This window comes from Lissotriton helveticus, chromosome 2_1, assembly GCF_964261635.1.
Source record: "Lissotriton helveticus chromosome 2_1, aLisHel1.1, whole genome shotgun sequence".
Lineage (NCBI taxonomy): Eukaryota > Metazoa > Chordata > Amphibia > Caudata > Salamandridae > Lissotriton > Lissotriton helveticus.
Window position 1 is genome coordinate 1,253,601,639 of NC_136059.1, and position 16,456 is coordinate 1,253,618,094.

Consider the following 16,456-nt stretch of genomic DNA (forward strand, 5'->3'; position numbering starts at 1 on the left):
TAACATTACTGCCATGTGTGCTATTCTCCCCTGCAGTTGTAGTAACATAACTGCTTCATGGACCCATTACTCCTAGATCTCATGTAACATTACTGCCCCGTGAGCTCTTTATGTCTTGATCTGATGTAACATTACTGCCATGTGTGCTATTCTCCCCTGCAGTTGTAGTAACATAACTGCTTCATGGACCCATTACTCCTAGATCTGATGTAACATTACTGCCCCGTGAGCTCTTTATGTCTTGATCTGATGGAATATTACTGCCCTGTGAGCCCTTCATCCCTAGATATGATGTAGCAATACTGCCATGTGTGCTCTTCACCCCTCCTGCTGTGGTAACATCGCTGCCTTTTGAGCCCTTTACCCCTACATCTGATGTAACATTACTGGCCGGGAGCCCTTCATCCCTAGATATGATTTAACATTGACTCACTGTCCATCTTTTATCCTTAAGGCATAGGCGCTGGAAGTGAGCGTGAAGGGATGCTGCAGAACTCCTAGAAATAATCATGCTGCAGTTCAATAGATTTCTTTAAATTGTGTGTTTATCTTGTCACATTTGATTCCAGTTCGAAAACACAGGTAAGAGTGTTTACTGGTGGGAAATGTGAGTAGTTGGCAGTTTACAAAAATAACACTGGTGAGCAAAGTGAGGAGCAAACGTTAGACAGCAATTTAAGTTTAGGGCACTCATAAACAGGTGCCAAACAGGTGTTAGCATAAGGGGTGCAATTTCTCTCTCTTCGCAATGTTTTCGCCCACCGTCTAAAGCATTTGAATTTTCCAGCACTCTTACCTGTGGCTTGTAGATAGATTTGGGCAGCCGCTATTCGAATTTGTCAGCCAGTATTTACATTGGCATAGCCTACAGGTCGCGCCTTTGGGACCTTATAAATGTTGTTGCACCAAGGATATTGTTAATGTTTTTCCTAGAGAGAGATCAGAGTTTTGTGTAATGAAAGTTTTGACTCATGGAAAGGTAGCGGATAAGGTTAATGCGCCTGCTGCAAAGAACATGTACCTGATGCAGATCACAAAATGCTGTAAATAGGTCAGTGAGTCACTGCATTTCTCAGTTAAATCATTTTGTCACTTCCAGTTCGTAAGTAAAAATCCTAACATACAACAGTGAACTATTGAAAACTGCAAGGTTAAAATTGTACTGTTATGTCCCCCCCCCCCAGTCTTTGTTTGATTACCCTAATGTCTCAAAAATAATTTGTTATATTTTTATTTCCAGCACCTGTGAAAGCCTGACAACCTGAACCTTTACCCAACTTTTTGGGCAATTTTTGGAGAAAGAACAAGAGGCCCAACCTCCTTGCTGCTCTTTCATCCCGGCTACGACCCAGCAAACAACCGTGTTCAAGGTAAGGAAACTGATGATACTTTTTTGTAGCTTGGAGATAGGGCTATGTTTGTGGTCACTCACTCTACATGGTGGTTGGGGTAGGTGCACATTCTGAACATTGTACCCTGACTGGATGGAATTTAATAATACTGAGCCTGCCCTTAGCCCTGTGCTTTGGCCAATAATGGTTGTTAAAGGCACTATCTATCCTTGCCTTGTTAAAGGCCCTCAAACTGTGTCTGTTTCAGTGCCACTATGGCACACAGAGGAAGCAGGCAGTCAGACTGTATTTTTTTCCCTATCCTGTTGTCCAAAGGGGAGCGTTATGTAGGAGAGTAGGGTCTGCTTTCCTATGGTTACCCCATTTCTTTGCTTTTTGCTTTTCTGGTTTATGACTTAGAAAGGCTGTGGGCCTGCTAATCAGACCCACAGCACAGCTGTTCTCTCTCTAAATTCACACAATGTACTTTAGGTGCATTTGCCAATTGGGTATTGGGTCACTCTTGTGAGTCCCTGTATAGTGTACCATAGGTACCTAGGGCATAGGTGCACCCAAGGCCTACCAGGGGCTGGAGCATGTATTATGCCACCCCTGGCTGGCCATTAACATGAGCTGTTGGAGCTATATCACTTGCTGTCATGCACAAGATATATGTATTTGTACTGACACTTGATATTATTGCACCAAATCTTATACGTTGTACTTTGACTATTGACAGGCTTCTTTCATATTGGTACGGACAGCATCAGCAAGATGAATACGGTACAAGAGTTAATTACACGGTCATTCCATGCACGCCCACTAGAAGATAAACTACAGATAAAGAGGTTAGGACCTCATCAGCCTGACCTTCAACTCCAACAAGTTACCAAGGACAGAGGAAAATGTTACAATCGTACCTTCTCCAAAACCTGGTACACAAAAGCTGATTGGCTTACAGGGTGCCCTTCAAAAAACAGACTGTTCTGCTTCCCCTGCTTGCTGTTTAATGGTGACTTTACTTGGACAAAAGAAGGCGTGTTGGACTTGAAGCATCTGTCTGAAAAAATAAAGAAGCATGCACACTCAAAAAAGCATATGGAAAACGTGACGAGACTGGGAATGTTAGGAGACGCACCGATTGAGCAGCACATCAGCGATGCATATCGACAAACAATACAGAAACACAATCAAACAGTTGATAGAAATAGACACATACTATCGAAAATAATTGATTGCATTCGTTTCTGTGGTGCTTTCGAACTGGCATTGCGAGGCCATGATGAATCGGAAGGGTCCACAAATCCTGGAATATTCATGGGTCTTGTAGATTTAGTAGCAAGCCTAGACAAGGAAATGGAATCACATTTAGCAAGTGCTACAGTCTTTAAGGGCACCTCTAAAACGATACAAAATGAACTACTGGAGTGTATGCTAGAAATTATGAGAAGCCATATTGTCCAAGAGTTGCAAAACACAGACTTTGTGGCTATTCAGGCTGATGACACCACTGATGTGGCCACACAAACGCAGTCCGTATTAGTCTTTCGGTACCTGGACAAAGGCTATAATGTTGTGGAGCGGTTCTATGGTTTCACTCATTTAAAAAACTCCACTGCAGAAACCATTACTGCTGCTCTACTGCATCAACTCAACTTTATTTTCCCAGAGGTACATCAAAGAAAAAAACTTATTGCACAAAGCTATGATGGTGCGTCCGTAATGAGTGGAAGCCATGGTGGCGTACAGAAAAGAATTAGAGATGTCTACCCGTATGCTCATTATGTGCACTGTCATGCACACCAACTTAATCTTATCATGCAACAGGCAGTATCGAAGATCCGAGAGACACGAATTTTCTTTAAGGATATAGGAGGCATGGCAGCATTCTTCTCACGTTCCCCAAAAAGAATGGAAGCACTTCAGGAGATTGTGGACAAAAGGGTTCCGAGGGGAGCCTCAATTCGTTGGAACTATAACGTACGTACAGTCCAACTAATATTTCAATATAGGGAGGACCTTGTGAAATGTTTTCAAGCCATAGAAACCAATGAAACCTTTGATTACACAACTCACAGTGAAGCCCGTGGCTTTGCTAGAACATTAAACGATAGAGAGTTTCAGTTCTTTCTATTTTTATTTGATAAGATAATGTTAAAAGTCGAGAGTTTATACAATCAGTTACAAGGACGAGACATAGATACTGTCTTTGTGAAAAGATGTACCACGGACTTTGTCGCAAGCATAAACAAAGTGAGAGATGAGGTTGACAATTTAGACAGCCAACTGCCAGCCGGTTCAATTTTTTCAAACCACAGGACAAACATCACCACTCTGGTACAAAGGGCAAAAGAGATATGTGACATTGTAATTGTACATGCACAAGACCGTTTTGCTTTCACAAAACATTTGGAGAGTGCCGCATTATTGGAAAGTACATACTTTGCCAAATATAATGATTCCTTCCCTGAGCATGCTCTGCATGCGGCTGTGGAGGCTTATCCGATGCTCAACCAAGAGGACCTGAAAAGTGAGTTGACAGTAATGTACTCAATGCCTGTGTACCAGAAGGCCACAAATGCCAGGTCTTTGCTGTCTTTAATTCATGAACTTCATATGGAAAAGACATTTACAGAGACAGTAGCTTTACTAAAAATAGTAATTACCACTCCTATGACCACCTCAGAGGCAGAACGATCTTTTTCCACCTTAAATAGGATTAAGACATTCCTGAGGAACACCATGCTTCAGGAAAGACTCAATGCATTAGCAATGCTCTCTATAGAGAGCGAGCTTGTTCAAAATATTGCTGACTTTAACATTCAAGTAATTGAAAAATTTGCTGCGCTTAAAGACAGACGTGCAGAATTTAGATACAAAAAGTAAATATGTTGAATGGTGATAGTTTGTGACCTGTTTAGTTGGTTCTTTTGTTTGCAGTTTAAATAAAAACAATCTGTGAGGTTCTCAGCATTGTATCTTGAAGTCTGTTATAAAGCTCTGTGGTTATACTGAATAAGCAGCTACCTATGTTATATGACAGCTCTTTAATAATGTAATACCTGCACTTTCACAATTGCTTTATTAACCTTCCTGCTTCCTCAAATTTTCTTGAAAATGCACCATTTTTCCACTAATTTTTCAAAATTTTCTCGGGGGGAATTCCCCCCGAACCCTCCTTAGGGGGTTCGGGCTCGCTCGCTACGCTCGCTCGCTACGCTCGCTCGCTACGGTGCAGTATGCTGACGAGTTTCTGCCTCACCACTTTCAAATGTCACCAGCCGCCACTGGTCAGGGGGATGATATAGCCAAATGGCTGGCTGCCTATGAGGTCTCCTTAAGAGCCCATGGGATCCAGGAGAAACACTGGGGGGGTGGGTTGTACAAATATATGCCTCCTACCGGTCGGGACACCTTGTTAGCCTTAGAACCGGAGGAGCAGACCAACTACCCCACCATAAAGTTGGCCTTGATCAGGAAGTTTGGGCTAACCCAGGAAAAGTATCGCCAAAAGTTCAGGGGGAGCCACAAGTTAAGCACCCAGAACTGGGTGGATTTCCTGGACTATGCGAGGAAGGCATTGGAGGGCTGGGTACAGGGCAGCGAGGTGAAGGACTATGAGGGGTTATATGACCTTTTTCTTAAAGAGCATCTACTCGAGAAATGCTTTCCCGAGCTGCGCCAACACCTGGTGGACAGCAAGCTGACCAACCCCCGGAAGCTTGCAGAGGAGGCGGACATCTGGGCAAGTACCCGGGTGTCCTCAAAGGGGACTGGAGGGGATTCCCAATAGGCCGGACAGGGTGCCCCTCAGAAGAAGGAGGGGGGAGATAAAAAGCGGGAGTTCTCTAAAGGTCCCCAAAACAGTTTCCAGGGAAAGGGAACAGGTTTCATCCCTAAGGCTAACCCGCCCAGAAACCCTCATCCTGGCCAGAGCCAGCAGCCAAGGGTTGTCCACTGTTTTGAGTGTGGTGGTGTTGGATATTATAAGGGAGATGTCAGATGCCCAAAGAGACCACCCCCTCCCACTGGAGGCAAAGCCCCGGGAGTAGCTAGTTTAGCGCTCGGGGAGGAGTTGCCCTTAGATAAGGGGGATGAGTGGGCGGGTGTCACCTTAGTGTCCCTGGGAGAACGGGAGATGGTTCCTAAGATCCAGGTGCCCCCAAATACTACCAAGTATGGGCAGTGGATCACCATCAGTGGCCAGAGAGGGGAGGCTCTGAGAGATACAGGAGCCAGTATGACTATGGTGAGAAGTCAACTGGTGTCTCCAGAGCAGGTGATTCCCAATGTACTCCACCCCGCCGCGATGGCTGACGGCAGAATGGGCCACTACCCCGTGGCCGAGGTTCCCTTTGAGTGGGAAGGGGTTGCAGGTTCACTTCGAGTTGCCGTAATCCCTGCCGTGCCAGTTGATTGTCTGCTGGGGAATGACATGGAGCACAATGCTTAGAGAGAGGTGGAATACCGGACGCATTCAGAGATGCTAGGTACACCTGACTGGGCCTGTGTAAGCACAAGGTCTGCGACTGCCCGGAGAGGGAGTTCGCCTGGGTTGGAGCCTGGAACAATGGCCCAACCCGCTGCCAAAAAGGGACAGACCCGAAGACAGGAGAAGCCTGCTTCGGCTTCCACACCCCATGTGACAGATCGGCCACCTGCGGTGGTGGACCAGGAGTCCATGGAGGGGGAAGTAGTTTCTATGGAGGACCTGCCCATCCCTGCTGAGTGGCATGTGGAGGGAGGACCTACCAGAGAAGAGTTCTGTAAGGGCCAGAAGGAGTGCCCTACCCTTGAGGGACTGAGGCGACAGGCTGAAGCCCAGGCAGCAGGGGACGTTGCGGGACACTACCACATTTACTGGGAGGATGGACTCCTCTACAGTGAACCCAAGGTACCTTTACCTGGTTCATCAAGGGCCTTGGTAGTCCCGCAACGGTACAGAGCCTTTCTGCTGGAATTGGCTCATGAAATTGCCTTGGCAGGACACTTAGGTCAGGACAAGACCTTTGCTCGGCTTGTCCCCCACTTTTACTGGCCTCAGATGAAAGTGGCGTCTAACACCTACTGTCAGACGTGTGTAACCTGCCAAGCCAGTGGGAAAACAGGGATGAACCTGAAAGCTCCCCTGGAACCACTTCCTGTCATTAGCACCCCCTTTGAAAGGGTGGGCATCGACATTGTAGGGCCATTGGATCCACCAACAACAGCTGGTCACAGGTTTATCCTGGTTCTGGTGGATCATGCCACACGGTACCCAGAGGCAATTCCTCTGAGGACTGTCACTGCACCTGTGGTGGCTAGGGCCCTAATGGGGATCTTTACCCGAGTGGGTTTCCCCAAAGAAGTTGTGTCCGACAGGGGGACCAACTTTATGTCAGCATACATGCGGGCGATGTGGAAGGAGTGTTGTTAGAAAGGCGACCCCGGGGGAGGCAGAAGATGTCTGACTGACCACCCCTAGGTCCACCTCTCTGTCAAGAAGTAGCCGAGCGTTACTGAGAGGCCTCCTGGGTGAGGGCCCTCTCCTAGGATCGTACAGCAGAGTAACCACAACACTACAAATGGACACCACACCAGAGGTCGAGTTCGTAAGCTTTATCAGGAAATAAAGGCTGCTGGTTCTCAGCGATATGTACAAGTAGATCGAGGGGTCTTTAAAGTCTCGTAAAAGGGGGTCAGGGTAGCGGGACAGTCTCGGTTGGGGTGTAGGACGGGATACCCTGCGCACAGCTCTCAATCCTCGAGCCGGGGGTTCTGAGAGGTTGAGCGGCGGCAGCGCCAGCAGGCTCTCTAGATGGTTTAGCAAAGGTGGGCCGCGGCAGCGCCAGCAGGCTCTCAAGAAGGTTCGGCAAAGGTGGGCCGCGGCAGCGCCAGCAGGCTCTCAAGATGGTTCGGCAAAGGTGGGCCGCGGCAGCGCCAGCAGGCTCTCAAGATGGTTCGGCAAAGGTGGGCCGCGGCAGCGCCAGCAGGCTCTCAAGATGGTTCGGCAAAGGTGGGCCGCGGCAGCGCCAGCAGGCTCTCAGGGTATCCTCGGGTTACAGGGACAATGAGTTCTTATGGTGTCGGCCGTGACAGCGTCAGTAGGGCTTTCCAGTCCAGGATACAACTGCCGTCCTACTCCGGGGCTGGCCCAGATATAGGACTGGAGTCCTTTGATGTCCGGACCCTCGCGCCTGGGGGCCAGAGGGGCCGGGAAGATGGCGTCCAGACACCCAGCAGGGGGGTGGAGCCAGCACCCAGGGATGCCGGGGGCGATCGATACCAGGCGTCCGGGGACAGTTGGAGGCCCATCGAAACTCCCCTTCCTCCGGGATCTGTCGAGTGGCCACTCGACCACCTGTGTAGATCTTGGCGCCTCGATGTCGGGGCTTCGCTGGGGCCTGGGCCGGGGCCGAGGCCACGTGTTCGTGACGTGGTGGTCCCAAGATGGAGTCGGGCGAGGCCTCGTGCTCAGGACGTGATGGGCCCAGGATGGAGTCAGGCCGGTGTGGTGGCCCGTGGTGGTAACCGGACCGGTAGTGTTGGGGCGTGCAGGATCGGGCGGACGGGGCTGCCCGGGGCTCTGTGGAGGGCCGATGTCGTCCGGGGCCCGCCACACGGGAGGGGTAGGACCACGCCACGAGGCCGGGTCCAACACGCGTCCCCCCCAGCTGAAGGCAGGGGAGAGTCACCCATCTTCTTGGGGATTTTCCTCGCCGAGGCGGAAGAATCGGGACAGGCCGTCAGCATTGGCGTGGTCGTTGCCGGGGCGATGCTCCACAGTGAAGTCCATCCCTTGGAGGGAGATTGACCATCGCGACAGTTTCGGGTTTTCTCCCCGCATCTGCATCAACCACCGTAGAGGCCGGTGGTCGGTCTGGACCCGGAAGTGGGTGCCGAAGAGGTAGGGCCGGAGCTTCTTTAGGGCCCACACGACGGCGAAGGCTTCTCTCTCGATAGTGCTCCATCGCTGTTCTCTGGCCAGCAGCCGCCGGCTGATGAAGGCAACGGGGCGGTCGGCCCCTTCAGGGTTCACTTGGGAGAGGACCGCCCCAATGCCGTGCTCCGAGGCGTCGGTTTGGACCACAAACTCCCGGCTGTAGTCGGGGGCTTGGAGCACAGGGGCGGTGCACATAGCGGTCTTTAGGGTGTCGAAGGCTACCTGGCACTCGGGGGTCCAGTGCACCCTTTGTGGTAGTCTCTTTGAGGTCAGTTCTGTGAGGGGCCCCACAATGCTTCCATAGTTTTTGATGAAGCGCCGATAGTATCCAGTGAGCCCCAGGAAGGCTCGGACGGCGGTCTGGGTGATCGGGGGCTCCCAGGCCTGGATAGCGTCAATCTTTGGCTGGAGGGGAGCCACCTGGCCGCTCCCTACTTGGTGTCCCAGATACGTCACGGACCCTTGTCCTATCTGGCACTTGCTGGCCTTTATGGTCAGTCCGGCCCGACGGAGGGCCGTCAGGACCTCCCGGAGGTGGGTCAGGTGCGCATCCCAGTGGAGGCTGTACACCGCAATGTTGTCTAGGTAGGCAGCGCTGAACTCTTCTAGCCCGGCCAGCACTCTATTCACGAGTCTCTGGAAGGTGGCCGGGGCGTTTTTCATGCCGAAGGGCATCACCTTGAAATGGTAGTGGCCATAAGGGGTCGAGAAGGCTGATCGCTCTTGCGCTCCAGGTGTGAGGCCGATCTGCCAATACCCGGCCGTGAGATCGAAGGTGCTGAGATACTTCGCAGCCTCCAGGCGATCGATCAGTTCATCCGCCCGGGGGATGGGATGGGCGTCGGTCCTGGTGACGGCATTCAGCCCCCGGTAGTCAACACAGAACCGGAGCTCCGGGGGCGTGCCGGGTGCGGCGGCTTTAGGGACCAGGACAACTGGGCTGGCCCACGGACTGTCGGAGGGTTCGACTACCCCCAGCGCTAGCATCTTGGCCACCTCGGACTGGATGCAGGCCCGCACTCGGTCGGGCACTCGGAAAGCTCGGTGTCTTACAGGCGGGCTGTCTCCGGTGTCTACATCGTGGACACACCACTGGGTGACTCCAGGGGTGAGGGAAAGCAGATCTGCAAACTGCCCCAGCAGCTGCCGGCAGTCATGGTGCTGTTCGGGGGTCAGGGTGGAGGAGAGCATGACCCCTTCGATGGAGCCGTCCTTCTCAGTGGTGCTCATGAGATCTGGCAAAGGTTCGGAGTAGTCTTCAGCTCCGTCATCGGTCGCTAACAGCAGACTTAGTTCAGTGCGGGCAAAGTGCGGCTTGAGCCGGTTAGCGTGTAGAACCCGGAGGGGGTTCCTGGGGGACTCCATGTCCACCGAGTAAGTGACGGGGCTCTTGCGCTCCACCACCTTGAAGGGCCCCGTCCATTGGTCCTGGAGGGCGCAAGGTTCAACCGGGGACATGACCCAGACCTGCTGGCCCGGCTCGAATTCGATGGACGAGGCGTTCCGGTCATACCAGCGTTTCATCTCCTCCTGACTAGCCTCCAGGTTGGCTTCGGCCAGTTCCCGGAACTTCCGAGTTTGGTTGCGGAGGGTCAGGAGGTACTGGTAGACATCTGGTGGAGCACCTCGGACAGCCGTCTCCCAGCCTTCTTTGACCAGGCTGAGGGGGCCTCGGACCGGGTGCCCATACAATAGTTCGAAGGGACTGAACCCCAGGGACTTCTGGGGTACTTCGCGATACGCAAACAGGAGGCAGGGCAGCAGAACATCCCATTTGCGCCGTAGTGGCTCCTCTAGGCCCGTGATCATTCCCTTCAGTGTTCGGTTAAACCGCTCCACAAGTCCATTCCCTTGGGGGTGATACGGGGTGGTGAACTTGATAGAGCGCGCGAGGCCACCCGACCAATAGTTTTCGCCGTTTCCGGCTTCAGGGCCCATATACTTTTCAAATCACCATATACATCGATCAGGTGACTTCACGAGCTCTACCAATTTGGTGTGTGTGTGTTCCCTGCTACCAATTCTCAGTGCACCCGACTTACCATCCACCGATGCGGGTGCCTAATGACCACAATGAATCAGGGAGCTAGCTGTAAAGAAAAGCAGCAAAATACAAACCCAACCAATAACATTCAAATACTGTGTAAATGACCACGGACAACTGGAAGTTTTAAAATGTTTATCTAAAGTTCAATATTTTCTTGCATGAGATACAGTAAAATAAGGCAATCAATAACCAAGAAAATGTAAATCACATATGCATAAAGAAATAATGGCAGAGTAATCATCAACGTACTAAAAATGTAACGAGAAAAGATACTTATACAAGTCAGTATTATCTAAAACAGTGATAGACTAAGTGTGTGTGATTATAGAAGAACTTATAATGAATAACACGCTTCACTCAAGGTGAAAGGGCCTTTGAACAACCTAGGCAATGAAGTTCTAGACCATATCAGGAAATGACACACTGCTATGCAAAATATAATTTCTAACAAATGAGAAGACATAGGAATCACTTTGCAAAGATTTAAATGACTTTCAATATTTGCGGAAAGGCATGGAAAATATCACATATGCAATGTTGAACTTTATTGAAGCAAAAGTTAGAAATTCAGAAGGTGCAAGAATTTCAAGAGATTTCAGAGCAGTATTTACCTAGAAAGGTGTGGAAACCAAACCCTGGCCACGGGTCAGTTAAAGACAGGAAACCCTCAAGGAAGGATACCCTCAAAGGACAGCAGGTGCAGAATGGACACCCAGGACAGGACAGGATACCCTCGGAATAAGAATCAGGACAGGACCTCAGGACAGGACAGCAAACCCTCAGGACAGGACCCTCTTCAGGACAGGACCGGAACCCACAGTTAGGAAGCAACGCCTGCGCTCCACCCGCTCTGCAGATATCGATCAGGACCCCGATTGGGTCAGCGAACTCCCAGCTAAGTGCCTTGTCTGCACTTTAAGGTTCAGTAAAACCTTAGTCTATGGTCAAATTCGGACAGAGTGCACTGCAGCGCTCTGTATCTTCAGTCACCTATTGAGTGCGTTGGGTCAGTGACAGGTCAGCTAAACCAGACAAGTCGGACGGTTCACTAGGTGAACCCAGGGTAGATATACAGTTTTGGGACAGTGTACCACCCCCCAATGTTGCAAAGTGTCAGAATCCCTCAATTTCGATTGGTCCTAAGGTAGGATTTGGGTAACACACCAATCACAATATACGATTTGAAGCCTTCATTTACATATTTTGGGACCGCCTAGCATGTTTGGGTTCCCATGAGCTAACAGTAGCACATTAATACAATGTAACATATAAGAAGCCACATTCGCTGTTCTCGCAGGGCAGAGGTGACTTTCTCAGGAGCATCTCGCCCATCACTGCCAGCTGGCTATGTTCCATTAGCCAAGGTCCCTCGTGCTGCCGAATGTCGCACAGGCGCAGAAGGGACCTCCAATATGGCTCTCCTCTCACTCAGACCCCCATTGCCCGCGGTACATGAAAAGTAAGCGAAAACAAATTAATACATAATAATGTCATTATGAAAACACATCGCAGGGTTTGTACTTTTAACTCATCATCAAGAAATAAACTTATGCAATTTAAATGTTAGCTACATTTAGACGAAATACAAGAGCAGTGGCACGAGCAGTACCACATGATAAGCACAGCTATGAATTACGCATGCGCATAACTTTCCCTCCACTTCTGCAGACGCGTCAGGACACGTGAGTGTGGCTGACGCATGCGCAGTAACTAAAATACAAGCGGCGGCCATTTTTAGAGGACATGGATTAATTTCATTAGAAATACACATAGGCAAGCGTCTTAAACTTTACTCAATCTTAATATAAACGTTAGTAAAACATACACGGGTTACCTTATTACACATAAATGAGGTTCTTGATTTCGGCAAGCCGCAAAATATGCGAAGCTTTGCTTCATCAATCCCCTCTTTGATGATATTTACTATCATCACAAATTATAATGGAACCAGATGCCAACTTTCTTTCACACTTTATAAAGTTCTATTTCTTCCAACAATCGCTCTAACTTTTCTCTTTCAGTTTTAGCAGGGTGAGAAGTCTTCACCTTTTTGTATATCTGATCATTCACTTCCTCTAATTCAATCTCATCCACACTTCGTTTCACCCCTCTTGCATTAACCTCGTGCTTTCTGGTGCGCTTGCGGTATTTACAGCATAAGAAAATGGAAAGTATAATAAAACCTATAATACCAATTGGCATCAGAATTTTGAATAATAAGCTTTTACCTATGCCAGCAAGCCAATGACCTACATTTGAGAGACCATCTACCAGTCTCTTCCAGGCACTATCAACCTCGAGTGGTTTGAGTTCCTTTGCCAAATTAGTAATGTTTCTCACATATCTTTTGATCTGTACACTTTTGTCCGGAATATAAGTGCAACAATGTTGCGCCTTCAACATCCGGCAGACTCCGCCCTCTTTCGCTAATAAGGTGTCAAGAGCAAGTCGATTTTGTAAAACCATTGATCTGATCGCAACCATTTCGGTATTGACCAGCAGAAATCCATGAGCTGTTTCAGTAGACAGCACATCTACTATAGTAGACAATTTGCAAATTCTGTGAGTGTTCAGAACCACTCCCACTCCAGGTATCAGTGCACTGAAAATACTACCCATAATTTCACCTATACTTTCTCTTTTACTACGCACTAAGCCATTAGTATCTTCATTGCTTCCAGCTTTTCCATTCACATGGTATATTTTCGGGAAAACAATGCCAAAGTAGCAGCTTCCATACCAGTGATCCGGCAATTTGAAATAAGCCTTGTCCCCACAAATATAATAAATTCCAGGAAACACAGGCTCTGACCCATTTTTGAAACCCCAACCTCCAATTACCTTGTAATTATGTTCGCATTCACTGGAACCAATGAAAACATTGTTATAATAGCTAGTCTTCTCGCGGTGAAGACATAGCTTGCCTTTCTTTTCAAAATCCAGCAACAGAGCAGGACCCGCTCCACCAGATGAGGTGCCTTCCATGTTTTCTGCCCACTTTGGCTTTTTCTGACTTTCGTCATTAGCCTTCTTCTGAATTTTAATTCTCCTTTTCTCTGCCATGTTCAGGAACATCTTTTCCTGCTCACGCAAAGAACAAGTCAAGTTATCTCTGTGTGCATCTGCTATGTCAATGTTCCCTATAGTCAGAAAGTAGTCTCCCATATATCTTATGGTGTCAGTTTTGGTATGTACAGGATTCAAGTTCCCACGTATAGGCAGTTCAGAAAAGATCACGTCATTGTTAGAGTAATAATACTGTAACGGTCCCCTTTTGTAAAATAAACTAGCTAAAATGCTACAGGAAATTCCATAAGTTAATGGCAGATGATGGTATGTCACGCCTTCAGCCACAGAGGTAGGTAGCTTCATGCAGACATAGCAATCTTCAATTTCCATAGTCTCTACATAGTGTATTAACAAGTTTGCGAAAACATTCAAATGTGTCCTGTTCTTCATGCCATGATAATGTAGTCCTTTCTCATCTGATGCTTCTAAGTCTCGTTTAGTTTGTCTCAATGCTCTCTCATGTCTTTCTACACTCTGTGTTGTCAGCTCCTCATTGTCAGTATTTACAACTTCAGTAGGGACAATGTTAGTATCTTTACTTACAGCAAAGGGAATGAAAATTGTTAATCCTATCCAGATAACTATCAGTACTACTATACTACATATACACACCTTGCAACACGTTTTAAAACGGCTGCAACTAGGACTACCATTCACTGTTGAATCAGACATTTTAGCTCAATAGGAGTGTTCTCACCCCTCCCTTTTTACTTTTTACACAACTAGCTTACTTTGTGCAAATTCACGGTGGTTCGTCTTCTTCTTCCGCTGAGTACTCTGGGACAGGTTCTCCGTCGCTCACGTCAGTTATATCAAGATCTTCAAGTTCTTCCAAAACCAGTGTCCATTCAGGAGACTTGTACTTTTTGTTTTGTCTTTTTATTCGCTCACTCCTTCTTTTGGAAGAGTCTTCTTCTTGCTCTGCTATCCGAGCACTTCTTCTTGCCTCTGCACGTTTTTCTTCCACTGTCTTTATCCTAAGTCTCAATCTTTTTACAAACCTAGGCTCAAGGTTGTTTCTTTTCTTTAGTCTCTTAGTCGGTACTTGGACTTCACTTTCTTTTCTTCTTCTCTTGTTCTCTTTATCTTGTGGTAATTCTTCTCCACTTTCTTCTCCTACTTCCCTTATCTGACTAGTTCCAGGGCTAGCATCGAATTCTTCTGCCTGGTTGCTAATCTGGCCTTGTTCAGGAATATTTTGTTTTTGGCTTTCAATTGTCTCTGTTTCTGTTTCTGTTTCCTGAACCCGTTTTTCTAACCCTATCTGATCCTGTTCAAGCACTTCGATCTCTTGATTTTCTTCTGCTCGAACTATTACTCTATGTCTAGTCTGTCCCTTATCCACATCAGGAGTTAGTGGAGGAGTATCGAACACTTGTTCTGTATCCTGCACTTGTTCAGTATCAGGTACTTGTTCAGTCTCAGGTACTTGCTCAGTATCGGATATTTGTTCAGTCTTATTCACTGGATCTGTATCAATCACGTGCTCTGTCCCTGTCTGACCTTCTCCTTCCTCAGTTTTGATTTGAATCTCAAGTGGCTGAGGTTCTTCGCCTGTGCCTTGCTTTTCCTGACTAGTCCACTCTCTACCTTCACTAAGTCGTTCTCTTGTTCTGATAGGATCTTCGGTCAGATCAATCATCGGTATCCATTCTTCTGGCCATATGCTTGGCAGCTCGTCTTCAGCTACTTCTGGCTCAGTTTCCTGGACCTCTTCAGCAGGCTGGTTTCTTGGCAGTTCGTAGTCAACTACTCCTGGGCCAACGTCTGCTGTTCCTGCAACTTGACTGGTGCTGGGCTGCTCGTTGTCAGTGGCTACTGGTCTGGCTTCTTCAGGGTCCTCTGCTGGTTGCCCTGGTTCTTCAAATCCTTTGTCTGGCAATACCTTCTGGGTGTGTCCGGCGTGGATCCACTGGGGAACACCTGCGACTTTCACTGCAGTGGTGGTCACCAGGATTACTTGGCGCTTCTTTCCCCACCTGGGTGCCAGACAGCTTGATCGAGTGTGCTTCTTTATTTTAACCCAGTCTCCTGGAACCAAGTTGTGGAGAGGAGTCGTTGGATTAAGGATGCCGTCGTCTCCAATCTGGCGAGAGATAGAACGCACTTGGTCACCCAATCTTCTGCAGTATTCAAGCACCAAATCATCAGTAATACTCAACAGTTTGCTTCCTGGCACCCATGCTTGTCTCATCACTCTTCCCATAATGATTTCATGGGGACTTAGGCCTGTCTTGCGGTCTGGAACACTTCTCAGTCCCATCAGGACCAGGGGCAGGGCCTTCACCCAGTTCATGCCAGTAGCATCTGTCAGCTTTGCTAGTCTGTTTTTGATAGTTCCATTTACTTGTTCCACTATTCCAGAAGCCTCTGGGTGGTATGCACAATGGAGTTTCTGCCTTATTCCAAAGGCCTTACACAGTTCAGCCATTATTTCATTGTGGAAATGTCCACCCTGGTCTGATTCAATAATGTATGGTATGCCGAACCTAGGTATCAGTTCTTTTAGTAAACACTTCGCTACTGTCAGTGCGTCACTCTTGGGAGTAGGGTAAGCTTCTACCCATTTTGAAAATACGCACACAATGACAAGGACATATCGTTTCCCTTCACAACGGGGCATGGTGATGAAATCAACCTGTATTCTTATAAAGGGACCCCCTGACCTCCCAATCTTGCTCAGTTCAACCATTGTCCTCTTGCCTGGGTTCATCTGTTGACATGACAGGCACCTCTGGCAGAGGGACTCTGCTACCTTCCTGAATTTCTTGCTGTACCAAGTCTGTTGAAATACCAGAATCATGGCATCCCTACCAATGTGTGATCCTTCATGTATTAATCTTGCCATTGTGCCAAGCAAGTGTCGGGGTAACACAGGCATACCAGTTGGGCCCAAAATCACACCATCCACACGCCTCGGTCTACACCCATCCTCCTTCCATTTCTCTCTTTCTTGCCAAGGAGCCGACTCCTGCCATTCTCTCACCTCATCCCATGTAGGCACTTCCTCAAACACCTGAAGCTGGCAGCTGGTTCCTGGCCCCCCTCGTTTTGGATTTATAATATATCGATCTTTGGCACACCATT

General features: G+C 48.3%; 1 protein-coding gene across 1 annotated transcript; it reads left to right on the forward strand.

Moving 5' to 3' along the window:
- Positions 1 to 1,260: 1,260 nt before the first annotated feature.
- Positions 1,261 to 4,301, forward strand: LOC144819713 (zinc finger MYM-type protein 1-like). Its single transcript, XM_078677497.1, has 2 exons — positions 1,261 to 1,370; positions 2,071 to 4,301. The coding sequence occupies exon 2, from the start codon at positions 2,106 to 2,108 to the stop codon at positions 4,215 to 4,217; it is 2,112 nt and encodes a 703-aa protein (XP_078533623.1). The 5' UTR covers positions 1,261 to 1,370; positions 2,071 to 2,105; the 3' UTR covers positions 4,218 to 4,301.
- The last annotated feature ends 12,155 nt before the right edge of the window (positions 4,302 to 16,456 follow it).